This window comes from Syngnathus typhle, linkage group LG7, assembly GCF_033458585.1.
Source record: "Syngnathus typhle isolate RoL2023-S1 ecotype Sweden linkage group LG7, RoL_Styp_1.0, whole genome shotgun sequence".
Taxonomy (NCBI): Eukaryota; Metazoa; Chordata; class Actinopteri; order Syngnathiformes; family Syngnathidae; genus Syngnathus; species Syngnathus typhle.
In genome coordinates, this window is record NC_083744.1 from 3,468,995 (window position 1) to 3,487,197 (window position 18,203).

The following is an 18,203-nucleotide window of genomic DNA, read 5'->3' on the forward strand; positions in this document are numbered from 1 at the left end:
ATACAGTTTTCCCTTGGGAATTTATTCAAATATACTTTGTTTTAGTAAGACACAGGCAAGTTTGTTTGCCTGCTTAACATGTTCAACCACTTCCTGTAGCCTTCCTCACAAGCGTCACGTGATGGAAATGTGACGTGTCATATAAGCCGCTATGTGGTTTTGCCAGACAAGCAGGGGGAATTTACGCCCCATACTGTCCAGGACTGCATCCCAAGTGTGTGACAGGGTGTACGCTCCCTCATCCCAATTCATGCTCCTTGGACCTTGTTTCTGGATCTCGATTTGGGCGTCAGACAGTATGGGGCAAAAGTTCCCCCTGCTGTATGGCAAAACCACGGCGCAATTTAAAAGACATGTCACCTTTCCATCACTTGACGCTTCTGAAGAGGGCTACAGAAAGTGGCAGGAAGTTAAGCAAACTCCAAGATACTTGAACTCCTCTACTTGGGGTAAGATCTCATCCCCGACCCGGAGAAGGCATTCCACCCTTTTTCAACTGAAGATGTAGGAGATCACGGCTTGAAGAAGCCAACAGCACCACATAATCTGGTAAAACGAGAGATGTGATATTGATGTCACTAAACCAGACCCGCTGAACTCCTCGACTGTGCCTAGAATTCGCTCATAAAAGTAACAAAGATTCAGTGACAAAGGGCAGCCTTGGCGGAGTCCAAACCTCACGAAAACAAATCCAATTTACTGCTGACAATGTGGACCAAACTCTGGCATCGGTGATACAGGGACCGGACCACATTAATCAATGGGTTCGGTACCCTGGACTACCGCAGCACCCCCGACAGAACTCCCCGAGGGACACGGTCGAACGCCTTTTAGATGTCCACAAAACACAGGTAGACTCGTTGGGCAAACTCCCACGCACCCTTGAGGACCCTGCTGAGGGTGTAGAGCTGGCCCACTTTTCCACAGCCAGGACAAAAACTAGATTACTCCTCTTGAATCTGAGATTCGACTTCCTGACGGACCCTCTTCTCAACACTCCTGAATAGACCTTACTAGGGAGGCGAAGGAGTGTGATTCCTCTGGAGTTGGAACACACCCTCTGGTCCGTCTTCTTACAAAGAGGGACCACCAACCCGGGCTGCCAATCCAGAGGCACTTTCCTAGATCCCCATGCGATGTGGAAGCATGTCAACCAGGATGGCTGATAGAGTTTTGCCCACTCTACCTTTTATTCAAGAACCACACGTGAGACAGTTTGGCCATTTTGCGCTTGCAAGCGGAGAAAGCCATCAGCACCCTGTGTGGTACAGAGGTGCTTGAAAGCAGTCTGCCTTTTGCCTCTTGCAAGGGAATATGTATTGAGAGAAAACAGGGTGGGGGTGAGAGTGAACATGTTTCGGTGGTCTCCTCTGCAAACTGGTTAATCAGTGCAGAGGGTCTTAGCTCTTTGTTTTACAAGGTTGTGGAAACAGATACTAGTGGAGCATTTTAGATAACTAACCAAGCAAGGATGTTTTTACATCATTTGGAGGGTTTCAACAACTGAATGTGGAAAGTTTCAATGAGTCAAGTAAAGGTGGAAGATTTTAACAAAGTTAATGATTCTAGTCAACTGGGCAGATATCATCCACCCCTAGCCACTGAGAAGCTTTTTAACCATCACTCTGACTTTAACTCCAGGAATAGGAGCCTCTACAAAATCTCCAGGTTCTGCTTCATCGATGGAAGGCATGTCAGTGGATTTGAGGATATCTCAAAGTATATTCCCCTCACCAATTCACATGTCAAATTGAGGTCAGCAGCGCCCCATCTCCACGATACAGTGCAAACAGTGCACGGCTTCCCCCTCCTGAGACGTTGGATGGTGGACCAGAATTTCCGTGGAGCCGCCCAGAAGTCATTTTCTACAGCCTCACTAAACTCCTCCCACGCCCGAGTTTTTGCATCAGCAACAGCCGAAGCTGTGTTTTGCTTGGCCATCCGGTACATGTCAGCTGCCTCGAGAGTCCCACAGGGCAAAAAGGACCAATAGGACTCTTTTTTCAGCTTGACAACATCCCTTAGTGTCTGTGTCCACCACTGGGTTCGGAAATGTTGGTGGAATTGAGGAGGTTGTCGAAGTATTCTCCCCACTGACTCACAACGTCCCGAGTTGAGGTAAGCAGCACACCGTCTCCATTGCACAAAGTGATGTCGGATGGTGGACTAGAATTTCCTAAAAGAACGTTCGGAAATTATTCTCCATGACCTCGCCGAATTCCTCCCAAGCCTGTGTCTTTGTCTCTGTCGCGGCAAACGGCAGCTGACTGTGCGCGCGCACGCTACTCACTTGCGTCAAACGAGGCTATCAGGGCATCATTTGTTGTAAGGGTGGTCTAACTTCAGCTAACTTGTAAACTGTTAAGTACAATTGAGACCACCCTTACAACAAATGATTGACAAGTTGGAAGAAAATCACGGGTGAAGAAAATAAATGGAAACAATGGAACAACAGTCTGGTTATTGAGTGGAATCCAGTTCAAGTTCAGTTTGGTACAACCCTTCAAGTGTGGGAAGAAGTAAAACACTTGACAGTTTCGGCAACCGCCGAAGCTGCAATTTGTTTGGCCGGTACCTTCCGGCTGCCTGCGGAGTCCCACAGGCCAAAACGGCCCGATAGGATTCCTTCATCTGTTCTGCCAGGGGTGGAAGTCTTTCTGACAGGGGCTTCTGCCAGTCCTTCCCAGCAAACACTCACAATACGTTTGAGTCTGCCAGGTCGGACAGGCATCTTCCCCCACCATCTGAGCCAACACACCAAAAGGTGTCAGCTGCAGCCCTCTCTTTATGCGAATTGCAAAACATGCGGCCAAAAATCTGATGAGATGACTCCAAAATCGATTATCGAACTGCGGCCTAAGGTGTCCTGGTGCCAAATCCACATATGGACACACATATGCTTGAACATAGTGTTATGGACAATCCATGTCGAGCACAGAAGACCACTCTGGTTCTGATCCATTGGGGTTCTCCCAAACATGCCCTTCCAGGTTTCACTTTCCTTGCCCACATGAACATTGAAGTCGCCCAGCAGAACAAGGTAGTCCCCAGAAGGAGCACTCCAGCACTCCTTCCAAGGACTCCAAAAAGGGTGTCTAATCTTAACTGTTGTTTGGTGCACAAACAACAGACAGACACCCCCCTAACCCTAATCCCCCCCCCCCCCCCACACACACACTAGTACAGTGTTTCGCAACCTTTTTTCATTCACGGCACACCTTTTCATTGGAAAAACTCTCGCGGCACACCGACAACAAAAATCTGTTATGCTCCTATATTAAAATCAGTTATATTACAACGAAAGACGTAAAGTCCTATTCCTATATATATGTATGGAGAGTCGAATAATTTAATAGAAATAAATACCGTTTTTTTCCATGTATAATGCGCAAAATTTAACTAATTTATTGTCCTAAAATCTGGCGTGCACATTATACATGGGTACAAATGTTTTTTTTTTTTTTTTTATCCGGATATCATACGGAGGCCGCCATTACAGATGCGCTTTTTTCTTTGCTGTTCACTTCAAACACGCTCCATACTAACACAATGCTCTCGTATCAGACGCTTGCTCGATCACCTGCTCATTTGCTGTCACAATGTACCCTACACAAATCCGAAACATTTCTTTGCTATCGAGTTTGCTATCGCATGCGCAGTGATACTGACCGGCAGAATAACATCCGGTTGTTCCCAAAGATGATCTTTTTTCTGAAATAATTTTACGTTTACGGACTTAAGTAGGAGTCAAAATTTGGGTGCGTATTATACATGGGTACAGGCTTTTTTCCAGCATCAACACGCCATTTTTAGGGTGCGTATTATACATGGGGGCGCAGTATACATGGAGAAAAAATTGTACTAAATATTCTTTCAATTGTATTCCTTTTACGGTGTATGAAATAAATTATGTAAAGTGATTGTGATTAAAATAAAACAAATAAGAATCAACGTGATTTTGTTTACTGTTTTAGACTAGGTCTATAAATATTGCAACAAGAGGAGCAAAGTCACTTTTAAAGACGCTCTGCTGTTCTGACAGCAGCTGAGTGGCTATCACAGTCGAGGTGTCTCGACTTGACTGTTTATTTTATGTACCGTATTTTCCGCACTATTAGGCGCACCGGATTATAAGGCGCACTTTCAATGAACGGCCCATTTTAAAACTTTGTCCATATATAAGGCGCACCGGATTATAAGGCGCATAAAATAGAAGCTATACTGCAATAAACTGAGGTTGACTACGGTTGCGGTATGCATCCACTTGCCAAAAACCAACGAGCCCTCTGTAAAAAAATCGCGTTTCTCAAAAGATCTCCTATAAAATGATTGGAACTGACTAAAGTTCGATCGAACGCATTGGTACTACTTACCTATGTTTCCCTTCCATATCGATCCGTAGATTTACTCGAAACATTAACAGAGCAGCCCATTTTGACATGAAATAGCCTGGTGCGTATAGCAGCTATCGTTATAGCATTAGCCATGCGCAAATTCCCATGAGCCTCAGCTCGCAATCTCCCATGAGCCTCAGCAAAGTGTAAACAATCGCGTTTCTCAAACGATCTCCTATAAAATGATCGGAACTGACTAAAGTTCAATCTAACGCATTGGTACTACTTACCTATGTTACCCTTCCATATCGATCCATAGATTTACTCGAAACATTAACAGAGCACCCTATTTTGACATGAAATAGCCTGGTGCGTATAGCAGCTATCGTTATAGCATTAGCCATCCGCAAATTCCCATGAGCCTCAGCTCGCAATCTCCCATGAGCCTCATCAAAGTGTAAACAATCGCGTTTCTCAAACGATCTCCTATAAAATGATCGGAACTGACTAAAGTTCGATCTAACACATTGGTACTGCTTACCTATGTTTCCCTTCCATATCAATCCGTAAATTTACTCGAAACATTAACGGAGCAGCCTATTTTGAAATGAAATAGCCTCGCGGCTACAACAGCTATTCGGTGACGCCCCCTGACTACAGTTGCCGTAATGTTGGGAAGCGATGCGACCTTGTAATTTACTAGTCGTACTAAAACCTACTGAAACATTTTGGCAGAGCACTGTGTACAACCAGTATGGATCAACAAATTCATCAATTGAGCCATATATAAGGCGCTCTGCATTATAAGGCGCACTGTGTTTTTCTTTGTAAAATGTAAGTTTTTAGGTGCGCCTAATAGTGCGGAAAATACGGCATGTGAAAAATAACCAATCCAGGTTCTCCGGTTGAACATCATGCTCTGATTTCCATTGGACCACAAACGCACCACAACCGACATAGTGTCTGCCACTTTTAGCAAATGCACACAGCAACACACACATAAACTGAATATGTGCCGATGCAATACAATCAGACCGACACAATATGAAATCTCAAGATTCTCCGATTCTCCACGCATGCACGATTAGCGGGTGGCTGACCAGGCCTTGCGCGAACTGACCAGTGGTTTGGCAATCCTGTTTACAATGCGCTCCGTAATTAATATTTGACAATCCCACGGCACAGTTGAACGTCTCTCACGGCACACCAGTGTGTGCTGAGTACAGTGTCAGCATTTTTTCTCTTAAAAAAACTTCTCCATCAGTGTCACTATTGACTCGTCGCGCTATTCACAATGACAAAGTCGCTGCCAATGCTACCTGCATGGGCATCCCATATATACCTGCTGCTGCCATGCGTCACCAATTTTCCCATCTGCAAGCACAAGGCAAATCGCTACCTGCTGCTGCCACCTTCTGATATAGAAGATATGATTACTCCGGGCGCTACACCGCACAGGCGCACAAATTGGAGAATTTCCCATGGCACCCCTGACAATATTTTGCGGCACACCAGTGTACCGCGGTTGAAAAACACTGCTCGAGTACACTGGGGTGAACCCAAGCCAGGGGGATAAAGTATGCCCACGCGTACTCTACCTCTTTCACCTTGGGCAACTAACTGAACTGTTGTTTGGTGTACAGGCACAAAAACCAGTTATGACCCATCCATGTACCGAAAGCAGAAGGAGGCAACCCTCCAGGAACCCCAATGTACAGGTGCTAAGAAGTATAGACAACATGAACGGTCTTCAAATTTCATTACTGACAGACAAGCCGGTGAAAAGCTTGGGCAAGATCTTCGATGCTTCTCTGAGAGACATAGCAGCGATCCAAGCTATGCACTCAGAGCTGGAGACCTGGCTTGCGGTGGTGCACAGGTCAGGCTTCACAAGGAAGTTTAAAGCTCGGATATATCCGCATGGCATTTTGAAAAATCTTCATAGAATAGCATAGTACAAATAACAGAAGAAGTGAAAACCAAACAGTACCGTAATTTTCGGACTATAAGTCGCTCCGGAGTACAAGTCGCATCAGCCATAAAATGCCCAAAAAAGTGAAAAAAAACATATATAAGTCGCTCCGGAGTATAAGTCGCATTTTGGGGGTTAATTTATTCGACAAGATCCAACACCAAGAACAGTCATGAACGAGCAACAACAGGCTAAACAATAGGTATGCTAACGTGACATAAACACAAACGAAGAGCCGAGAACGGCCCTGACGTAACATTCAGAGTTATTCAAAAAACTATTACAAAAACAACACGTTAATAAAACCATCTGTGTCACTCCAATTCATTAAATCCATTGATCGTCCTTTGTCAACAATGCGTGGGCGCCGCTGACGGCGCTTGCACTTCAAAATATTCCACAGGCTCATATAACGATATATAAATTATATATCAAATAACTATTATATAAGCAATAATGTTATCAAACCATCTGTGCACTCTAAATCATTAAATCCATCGATCAAATTCCTCGTCCTTTGTCAATAACGCGGCGTGTGCGCCCTGACGTCAGCCTCGTCGTTATTCCACAGATCTAGTATATAACTATATTGTAGCGTAACAAAGTACAAGGAAAGACGTGGGTTTGGTAAACTGCTCTTTATTTAACAAAACAAACTTCCAGCCACAGAGGTGGAAGAGAGCTCCATAGAATAGGACCGGGCGTGCGTAAAAGCCATGAGCGAGCCCCATCCACCGTGCCTGAACAGCCACCCGGCCGAGCGCCGGCCCCCGACTTCAATCCACAGAGGTGGCAGAGAGCTCGGTAGATTAGGACCGGGCGTGGGTAAAAGCCATAATAGTTTTTCAAACCTTCTGTGTCACTCCAAATCCTTAAATCCTTCAAACTCTTAGTCCGCCGTGTCACTTAGAAACAAAGCCGCTAATGATGCCGGTAGTACATGGGGTCCTTCGTCATCTTCGTCATTGCGTGATCAATCTTTGTCCTTTATGTAAACAACCGCCGTGTCGCACTGCTGACGTCACTTGAAATTCAAATTACAGTAATCCCTTGCTTCATCGCAGTTCGTTTATCGCGGTTTAACATTTTTTTTGGGGGGGGGGGGATTTTTGAAGAAAAAACACATATAAGTCGCTCCTTATTATAAGTCGCCCCCCCTCCCAAACTATGAAAAAAAACGCAATTTATAGTCCGAAAACTACGGTAATAATAAAAACGACACCCACATTGTATTTAATAGACACATTTGAGATTACTACTCACGCAGCTGATGAATATCTGTATAGCTCTTGCTGGGAGGACATGCAGTGATGGTGACAAATGGGCAAGCATTGCCAGCAAGAGTAGGACAAAGAACCTGTTCTCGGAAAAACACCTTACTGGGATCAACTGATCTATTCAGCAAACGCAGATGAGCCTGAGGAACATAACGCAAATGTGTAAGTTATGATATGAAATATTAATTATTGGTTATTTCTTACAAGCATTATACTTATTGAAAATAATGTTTTATGGTTATTGGACAAACTTTGTGACATTGCTATGATTCTTATAATGAGCCCACAATATTACTTAAGAAAAAATAGCATCAATTTTCAATGAAAGGAAACCACCACAACTACAGAGCTGACATTTTGAAAGCAATATTAGGATAGACTAAACACGGAAATTATATTTACTAACCCTTAGAGCAGAGTATGTATAAGGGTAATGGTAGGCCAGGTAACAGACATCCTCACTGTATTTGAAGGTGATGGTGAATGTTAGTGTATAAAATGTTGTTCTCAGTCGGCCACGAACGGGACAGAAGTGGTTTCTGTAGAATAAAAAGAAATATGAATGAGGCCATGTGCTGGAATGTGCCATTTTTATTTGCATGTTGCATAGCGACAAAAACCTTGAAATATTTCACATGGCAATTCATGCCTGCTGGGGTCTGGACTGACCCATTTGTTGACCCAATGTTATGTAGATCTCAGTTTCTCAATGTTTATGCGTGGATAGAAATGCAATTAAAAGAATGGATAATGAATTTGGAAGTTTTACTGCATCTGGAACAATTGGCAACTACCTACTAATGAGAAGGTATAAAGAATGTTTTGAAGACTCTCGCGTGTTTTCGTAGATGTTTTACATCTTCATTAATCTGAATCATCTAGATGTGTTCCAACACATTGCAAATAATAGTAGCATACAACACAACAAAACACAATAACAACAATACAATACATGGAAAAGATGTATGAATCTGAGTAGTGGAGTCTTACCTGAAATAGCAAATTTCTGTCCCAGACCTGCACCATTGGGGTTTGCCATTCAATGCATCCCGTACTGAGTAAAGCACTGGCTGCATTCCTGTAGTAAGCAAATGCACACAAATACTAATTCAGGAAAAGATTTGCACCAAATGCAAGAGTAAATAGAGATTTAAGATCAAGCGTTCGGATTCTACGTTAAAATTGTTCTAAATTTGACTTGAAATATTGTATGTTATGATAGAATCAACTTCTGAACTGGAAGACTTTTAGTTCACATGCTATGGATGAGAAGGAAAACACATTTTTTCCCGGCCTTGCTACATAACTTTATTTATTACCCATCCAGATGGGAAGATCAGCTCCAGCCTTATGTAAGTGGGAAAACTAGAGCATTTTTGTATTTCCAAAAGTAATAGGATAATAAGCTTCAGTCTGAGTAAGATTAACGTACCATGACTGGAATCTATGTCTGCACTCAGTGCCTTTTGTTCTGGAGCCAACTAGAGTGGATGAGGTGGAATTGATTAAAGGAGCTGTTTGCTATTTTAAGCTTTTCACAGTTACTTTGGCACAATGGCAATCTAATATTTTTATTCATTAATCAATTTTTAATTAATTTTCACTACAACATAACGATAGTCAAACAGCGACATGCAATTGCGCTAAACAAGCAAATCCTCGTGGCGGAACCACCAGAGCTCACTTTAATGCTGGAAAATTAATTCGTCACTTACAAGCGCAAGGCGGCAAAGCCACAGCAGCAAACACTTATGGAGGTATTTCAAAGAAAAGAAAAGCTAATGCAAAATGACAAAAAAGCAACACAAAGGATTGTCAAATTGATTGATTTTAGATGATCTGTCCTAGAAAAGACTGGTGTTTGTCATCTATTAAACTTTTTGGACCCAAGGTACAGTACGTTGCAGAGAGGACGCAACCAAAGCTTGGGTGAAAAAAGTACCCAGGTTAGAAAAAGAGCTATGATTAATTTGTTTGAGCTAAACGAAAATAGTTTTTGGTTTTTTTTTTTTTATCAGGAATGTCCTCGGTGCAGTTTAGCAGATTCTTCTCACTGTTAGTCAGTGTTTGCATCACAACAGTCCTCACCGTAGTTGAACTGGCTGTTGCTCTTCTCACAGTTGATGATATTGAAACGGTAGGGAACATCGGGCACCATGTTACTGACTTCAAAATAAAACCACTGAGTGTGCTGGGAACAGTTGGCATCTGCATTCAATATTAGGTCATATTCGTATCTACAGAGAAAAAGCGTTCAAATAACAGATGCATCAGCAACAAAACCATCAATGTTTTTATATTTTCAATAATTATTTTAATTAGAAAAAAGAGAAACGACACGCACGCAACCCAATCCATATGGCACGTCCTTTTTTAAGTCTGTATGTAGGGGTTTTTTTTTTGACAAAGCTACGTATGTGGCACCCAGGGGTGGGCAAACTACGGCCCGCGGGCCACATCCGGCCCACGGGACCGTTTAATCCGGCCCGCCAACCCTGAACAAATTGTATTATTAAACTTTTTTTTTTTTGGTCATTTTGCCTGCAATGACTGCGTTTTCCCAGTAGATGGCGAAGCGCTCGCCTGCGCATTTACTACCGGAAGCCGTGTCAGAAAGCTCGGTGCACACTCACAAGTGCGTGTACGTACTCAGTAGTACGGACTTGGCGCACTCTCGCTCTATTCGTATCAGTCCCGAATTTAGAGCGTGAGCTTTGACGACAGCATTCTTATAATTCGCGCGCTGAGCTTTCAGATGCAGTTTTGCGCTAAAGCCACCCACAAACCTTCCCCTGGAATCCTTCCATTAAAATGAGTGGCCCGAAAAAAAGAAGTGAGTGCCGAATGTTAAAAAAGAGTGGACAATTTGGCTCGACGTACGCGACGTGACGTTCAGCCACATCAACATCAACCCGTCACAGATCAAGGTAAACGGACCAACACCTCGGATCTCGCCTAAGAATTGCCACAACAAATTTTACTCCAGACTATGACGCACTAGCAAAAAAGGGAGACCAACAACACTGTTCCCACTGAAAATGAACGGGAGGCTCTCAAGTTTATTGTAAAAAAATGCATTTTGAATATGATTTGTACACATAGCAGGGATTGAAACTAGCGACCATTCTCATTTTCAAACAATGCAGGATGCTCAAGGACATTGATGCACCACCTATTTGTGACTAATCTTAACCTGTAAAGTTCTTAAGGCTTACTTTAAGGAGGTGTTTCCCGTTTCCTCACCTCTGTTACCAGGTGTTTGCGAGTTAAAACTCTGCTCTGATTTTCAGATACCCCTCACCGTGTTGCTGTTTTGATTACTTTATTTGGATGTATGCTTTCACCGATTCTTCAAGATGATATATTTGGTCAGAATGTTTGCCGTTTGATGTGATCTCATAAGATAAACATCTTTCATTAATCTGACCTGCAGGCACTGAAGTGATGGAGATTGTTATTCATAATAACAGTGTCGTATTTTATGAGAATCACTGATAGCAGTTTTTTAGTGAATTTTTTTTTTTTTTTTTTAATGCTGTTAATAAATGCATTTGTTTTCAAAAAAATTGTTTGGAATATCCATGCTTTACTACCTACTAAAGGCCAAGATCTTTTATGCAATGACCTTTACAGGTCGCTTATATGACTTCACACAACGCCTACGTCCATCTGCTCCTTGTCCGGCCCTCCGGTCCAAATTTAGAACCCAGTTCGGCCCGCGAGTCCAAAAGTTTGCCCACCCCTGCACTAGTCTAAACATGGTTGGTATTCTGATCAGTATTGCATTCATGGAATATAACCCAAGGAGGAAAATCCACTCGTTTTCATCCATCTTGGGCAGTGGTCATTTTTCCACTTGCTGTTGACTGAAAACGATATCATAGTTGTTCGGGCTCTTGAGGGCTACGAAAATAAAGATTCAGCCCATCCAGAACATGCTTCTACATGATGTATTAAACATGGATGAATAAATACACCATCCATCCATTTTCAACACCGTTTATCCTATGAAGGGTTGTGTGGGTTGCTGGAGCCTATCTCAGCTGACATTGGGAAAAAGGCAAACTACACTCTGAACTGGTCGCCAGCCAGTTGTAGGGAATCATGGAGAATAAACAATTTTAAAAAATGCTCTATTTCAAAATGTAAGTGTTGCCAGACTGAGATGAGACAGCATGGAAAATCCACTTTTTTTGCTTTTAAGTACATTTTATCGTGCACATGGAGTCTCCAGGATTGTAGGCAATTTTAATCTAATCCCTCCAGGTGCTGAAGAGATACTTTTTTAATCTGTTTGGGGGAAATTTTTTACTCCGTTCAATTTTATCCATTTTCTATTACATGTTTTTATCTATTACGTCACATTCTTTGGGGCGGCACTACCAAACAAGGTAATGGATGTGGCCAAACGGTTTAGCAAATCCGCCATCTTTATGTCATGTGCCTGCGTCACCTGCAAACCAGCCGGCCACTCTCATAGTGTTCACAGCCACGTCCATGCAATCTAGTAATCACCCGCAACTGTCTCTGCTCGTTAGTAGACGCTATTTAAACCCCAAGAACTCATTGTCAGTCTGTCTGTGATGCCTGTCATAAGCGCACTGCGTTTCTGCCATCTGACTCGTGTTGCCAACTCTGTCCGTGTACTAACCTGTTTTGCGCTGCTCGCCGCCTGCCCTGACCATTCACCCGTTTTTTGACCTCGCTCTACTTGCCGCTTTCCCTGACAATCTGCCTGCCCAAGACCCCAATTACGCACTACTCCCTGCTGCACTGCGTGCTCGCTCTGTTGCTTGTCTCACCAGGTTGGTTCCTGCCATCTGCCTGTCAGTCACTTGGTGGATGGTGACCAGTTGCGGCGCTGGCGCTTCTGCCTGTCAGCCACGAGCCAGCCATTCCACCACCCCAGTCAAGCCAGAACTTCAGCTCTCCACTTCCTCTTTCCCTCCATTCAATAAAGTCTGCCTCGTGCCGTATTTGGTTGTCCTGTCTCGTCCGTCACACTTTATTACTCTGAAAGGCTTTTGTAGTCCAAACTCAAGGATGCAAAGGGGAAATTGGAGAGATCAGAATGTTCCTTGCTTAGATGCATTAATCCAGAGGTCCCCAACCACCGGTCCGCGGACCGGTCCGTGGGTCACTTGGTACCGGGCCGCCAAGCCGCACAGAAAAAGAAATATATTTTTATCGACGATCAATTAATTCAGGTAAAGACGCTCGTCCCGGTCACGTGACAGGTTTCCCCAGTCAAGCCCGCGAAGCAAGCAAATATGAGCAAGAAACAGAGATGTTTGGAAAGCTTCTTCGGAAAGGGAAGAAAGCCCAATGAGGAGACGGAAGAAGAAGAGGCAATGACTTCTAAGAAAAGGAAAGCTGCATTTAAAAGAAAATTTCTGGAGTCCTACTTAAAATATGGATTTATCGCCACAGGTGACTCTGACGCGCCAAGCCCACTCTGAATAATATGTGGCGACAGGCTAGCGAATGAGGCAATGAAGCCTTCAAAACTGCTTCGGCACATGGAGACCAAGCATCCTGCATTAAAGACAAACCTTAACCCAGGGGTCACCAACCTTTCTTAAGGTTAAGAAAGCTACTTCCTGGGTACTGATTAAGGCAAAGGTCTACCAGTTTGACACACACTTCTGAAATAGCCAATTGGCTCAATTTGGCTTTCACTATGTTATTATTGTCATTTCCCAATTCACGTGTGATTTTAACAAGAATAGCAAAAATACAGCCAAACCTTGGTTTTTTGACCACAGTCCGTTCCAGAAGGCGGTTCGAGAAGCAAATCGGCCGAATTCCGAATCTATTTTTTCCTTTACAAATAATGTAAAAAAAATGAATCCGTTTCAAGACAAAAAAACCCCGCCTTTTTTAAGCATTTTTTCATTTGGGCGTATTTGTCCGATCGCACAACTGCAGCGCACCGCTGAACGCGCAACCGTAGCGCGTCGCCCACCGCGCAACTGCATCGCGCTGGTCGCATTATTATGACAGAGCCGTCGCTGAAATTTAGAAAATATGTTTAAAGTCCTGATGTACTTTCCAAAAAGTCAAAATTGTCAAAAAGTGAATCTCAGTGCGCAGGGAGCTTAATTTGGTCCGATTGCGCTACCGCAGCGCGCCGGGCGCTCACTGTCGCATTGCTTTAAGAGCGTCTTTTGTTTTAGGATGGCTTTACTGCTCCCACTGGCTTTCTTTGGAGGTATGATTAGGGGTTAATACAATCCTCCAAGTAACGAAAATACAATAACAACAAAGTCAGTCGGCATCCGGGCCGCGCAATCGTTTTTTTTCGGGTCCTCCCGGCTCATCTTGCGAGGTTCGACCTCCAAATTTTGTTCGAGAACCGAGACGTTCGAAAACCGAGGTTTGACTGTAAAATAAATAGATGCAGCTCACTGACAAGTGCCGCTATTTGAGCTAATTTTAGAACAGTCCTGCGGGCGACTCATGCGGTCCTCACGGGCGAACTGGTGCCCGCGGGCATCGTGTTGGTGACCCCTGGTTTAAACCTTAGCGCAAGTGATTTACTTTCCGTGACTAATTTAAAGGCGATAAGAATAAGAAGTCGGAACAGCACTCCATTGTGCAACCACAGAGACTGCGATCGGTAAGGGCTGATAGAGCTTTGCGTATGCTGCAATTTTCGAAACACTCGTATGCATGGCTCTAATTGAGATTCTCAAAGTCTGCCTAAAAGGTGTACTTTAAGGTTAACTTTCTTCGTTTATCGACCAATTTCTTTCAATGGGCATTGCTACCTGACAATACAGAAAAAGGACAAAATGTTTCTGTATTTTTAACCTACCACTCATCTTCCAAATCAAAGACCACTTGGTTGATGATATCTTGTGTGGATAGTCTGATTGAATTGTAATGTAAATCATACTATTTGAGGATCTTCTCCCTTTTCTCTTTAGTTTTTTAAACTTATTACCATTACAAATGTGTACATACCTGCGAACGCGAATAGCCTTTCTCAGGTTGCCGCATTCAAAACTGGAAAAGAATCTCAAGGAGTCTGGCTCTGCAGGTGGAAACTGCAAACTAAAAGAAAATATAATTGAAATGTTTTTTTATTTAACTAATCATTTACCAACAAATAGATTGTTCTTTTAAAACTTGTCACTTCCTGCGTGCAGTAAACAAATAAAGATGTCCGATACAGAAAAATTACTAAATGTTTCTATATTTTTAACCTACCACTCATCTTCCAAATCAAAGACCACTTGGTTGATGATATCGGTATTCAAGAAACGCTGAATATCTTCAAGCACTTTCTGCCTGTGAAAACAAAAAATTAAAAGCCATGCAAATGAAATGAAGATTAAAGGAGCTGTATCGTGCGCATCAGGGCTATTTTAAGCTTTCCACAGTTAATTACAGGATTGTTTGTTTATATATGCTATTACCTTTGGCACAATGGCAATCTAATTTCTAATGAAATATGACTTATTTTGGAGGCTATTTCTCTAACCCGGGAGGAAGACGCCTGGTTCACTAAAACCCTGCCGTAGACTAGAGGTGTGTTCAAAGACTTCACGCAAACAAGGAAATCTCAAACACCGACTGCAACAAATAATCTGAATGAACCACTACAACTTCCTTCTTCATATTGTGCGTCAGGGTACCTCTGGATGTTGGGCTTGCGTGGAGCCATGGGTTCATTTCCAGGTGGTGGGACCTGACCCCAAAAATCAGGAAAAGCAAGCGTGCTGAATCCTGGGACAGATTTTGTTTTCATGGCTGCAGCTCGATACATACTGGGTTCATGGTAGGGGATGTCATGATTATGTATGTCGATTAAATCTGTCATAGGAGAATTATAACATTTTCCATTTCCCTCATTTTTATTTTTCTGTTCATCATCTGTCAGACTTGAGTTGGCCTCTTCCCTAGGATGAGAAAAGTCAAAGTCAAAAAGTCGAATTCTGCTTTATTGTCAATTTCTTCACATGTCAAGACACACAAAGAGATCGAAATTACGTTCCCACTATCCCACGGTGAAAAGACATAGTACACAATATACATGCAACTAAACAACACAAAAAGTAAAAACAAGAAGGCACAAACAATGAATAAATAAGAGTGATGCATAAATAATAAATAAACAATAAACAAGCATCATGTGACAGTGGTTACAAACAAAACAAAAAATTTACTCCCAAAACAGGGGAGACGGCAGTGATTTACAAAGATAACAAAAATGAGCCACGAACTCCTCAAAAACACACACACACACAAACGCACGCACACAAGCACACACACACACGCACACAAAAGTAAAGTTGTAATGGAACGCTAATTAGTGAGGAAAAAACATCGGGTACCAATTTAAGTCCTTAAAAAAGTCTGATTATATTTTTTTATGAAATGAGGATGAGCGACTGACTGTCCAAACTGTAGTTTATGTACCATGCCAAGGGAGACGTTTTATCATATGTACTATGTATAGATGATATGCATTTAATGTTTGGGATGGTAATTACCGTATTTTCCGGACTATAAGGCGCACCTAAAAACCTGTGCCTTATAGTCCAGTGCGCCTTATATATGGACTAAATTCCTAAATTCAAACTGGCCCGAAGCATTGTGTCATGAAATCAAACATAAGTGGCCTGCTGAAAACTATGAATCATGAGTCAAAAAGACTATGGATCATTATTTTGTAATTATAAAGTCATTTGTTGCATCTGAAGTTGAAATAAAAAAGATAAAATGGAGAATGATTTCATTTGGATTAAAAATCTGACATGATGCATTAATGGTGCGCCTTATAGTCCGGTGCGCCTTATATATGGACAAAGTTTTAAAATGGGCCATTCATTGAAGGTGCGCCTTCTAGTCCGGTGCGCCTTATAGTCCGGAAAATACGGTACTCAGAACCCCCAAAGAACAAATACTAATGACTTACAGCTTACCTCGTCTCTCCAGTCTTGGTTCCACCAGATCGGGTGTTAATACCAGTATGGCTATAGAAATCTTTGACCTTTAACGGGCAAGGAGCTACATATTGGACAGACAAAATGTGGATGGTCATTTTAGGAACATGCTAATGTAAATAACAGTTGGTAATTAAATAAGAAAATGACCCAAACACAATACAAACACAACAAAGGACTTCATCAGGGGGAAATAGTGGAAGGTATAGACTGGCCAAGTCATTCACCAGACCATACCCCAATAGAGTATATGCATTTCACCTCCTATAAGGAGACCCTCAGAAAGAAACAAAAAGACAGAAAAAGAAGCTGCAGTAAAGGCCTGGGAAAGCATTTCAAATGAAGAATGCAACAGTCTAGTGAAGTCAAAGTGCCGTGGGCTTGATGCAGTCATTGCAAATTGGGATGATGCCACCAAATATGAAATATTATTCACTTTAAGTTAGTTTGACAACATGTATCTGTTCTAATATTTTGCTCATTTGAAAAGTGGGTGGCTTCAGATATATGGTGCACCGTTCTAAGTTTTACACATCATATTGTAAGTAATACAAAATAAAAGCTGGAATTTTTGTCTTGTTCATTTTGTCTTACAACTTTTCCAATACCTTTGAGACTATAGGGGACTAAAACTGAGATCAATGGTTTGAAACTCAGAGCTCCACTGATAAACACACACGCACGCACACACACACGCACGCACACACACGCACACATACGTACGCACCCACACACAAACACGCACACGTACGCACATGCACGCACACACACACGCACGCACACACATATATATTTGGTGGCTCAGTGACGCACTGGTTAGCACGTCCGCCTCTCAGAAGGGTGTGTTCTTCCCGTGCCTGGGTGGGTTTTCTCCGGGCACGGGAAGAACATGCAAGAGCTACTTGTAAACAATAGCCACACTTGTCTTTCATTCTTATTGTTACCCTTCATTTTTCCTGTAACTTTGGCTCTTTTACCATGGATAAGTACATTTTGTGTTTAATTCAATTCAAGCTTGTTTTTTTTGTCTTTTAAATCTCCAAATCATATCAAGCTATGTAGTCAGCTCAAATGGAAAGTCTGTACATCGTAGATTTGTAATATGTTTTTATGAATAGAATTTAGAAAAGTACCGTATTTTCCGCCCTATAAGGCGCACCTAAAAACCTAAATTTTTATCAAAAGTCAACAGTGCGCCTTATAGTCCGGTGCGCCTTATATATGGATCAAGTGATGAATTTGTTGATCCATACTGGTTGTACACAGTGCTCTGCCAAAATGTTTTAGTACGTTTTAGTACGACTAGTAAATTACAAGGTCGCGTCGCTTCCCAGCATTACGGTAACTGTAGTCAGGGGGCGTCACCGAATAGCTGTTGTACCCGCGTGGCTATTTCATTTCAAAATAGCCCGCTCCGTTAATGTTTCGAGTAAATCTACGGATCGATATGGAAGGGAAACATAGGTAAGTAGTACCAATGCGTTAGATCGAACTTTAGTCAGTCCTGATCATTTTATAGGAGCTCGTTTGAGAGACGCGATTGTTTACACTTTGCTGAGGCTCATGGGAGATTGTGAGCTGAGGGTCATGGGTTTTTGCGGATGGCTAATGCTATAACGATAGCTGCTATACGCGCGAGGCTATTTCATGTCAAAATAGCCTGCTCTGT

General features: G+C 42.5%; 1 protein-coding gene across 18 annotated transcripts in view; it reads right to left on the reverse strand.

Annotated features, from left to right (window-relative positions):
• LOC133156864 (cytosolic carboxypeptidase 4) overlaps positions 1-18,203 on the reverse strand; it is an 83,888-nt gene that overhangs the window by 12,539 nt on the left and 53,146 nt on the right. For all 18 annotated transcript variants that reach the window (XM_061282924.1, XM_061282919.1, XM_061282920.1 and 15 more), the window contains 8 exons: positions 16,514-16,598; positions 15,224-15,487; positions 14,796-14,876; positions 14,550-14,639; positions 9,672-9,820; positions 8,574-8,661; positions 7,990-8,122; positions 7,570-7,723 (listed from right to left, as the gene is read on the reverse strand). In XM_061282924.1, coding sequence (XP_061138908.1) covers positions 7,570-7,723; positions 7,990-8,122; positions 8,574-8,661; positions 9,672-9,820; positions 14,550-14,639; positions 14,796-14,876; positions 15,224-15,487; positions 16,514-16,598 — 1,044 coding nt within the window. The remainder of the gene's footprint in view (positions 1-7,569; positions 7,724-7,989; positions 8,123-8,573; positions 8,662-9,671; positions 9,821-14,549; positions 14,640-14,795; positions 14,877-15,223; positions 15,488-16,513; positions 16,599-18,203) is intronic.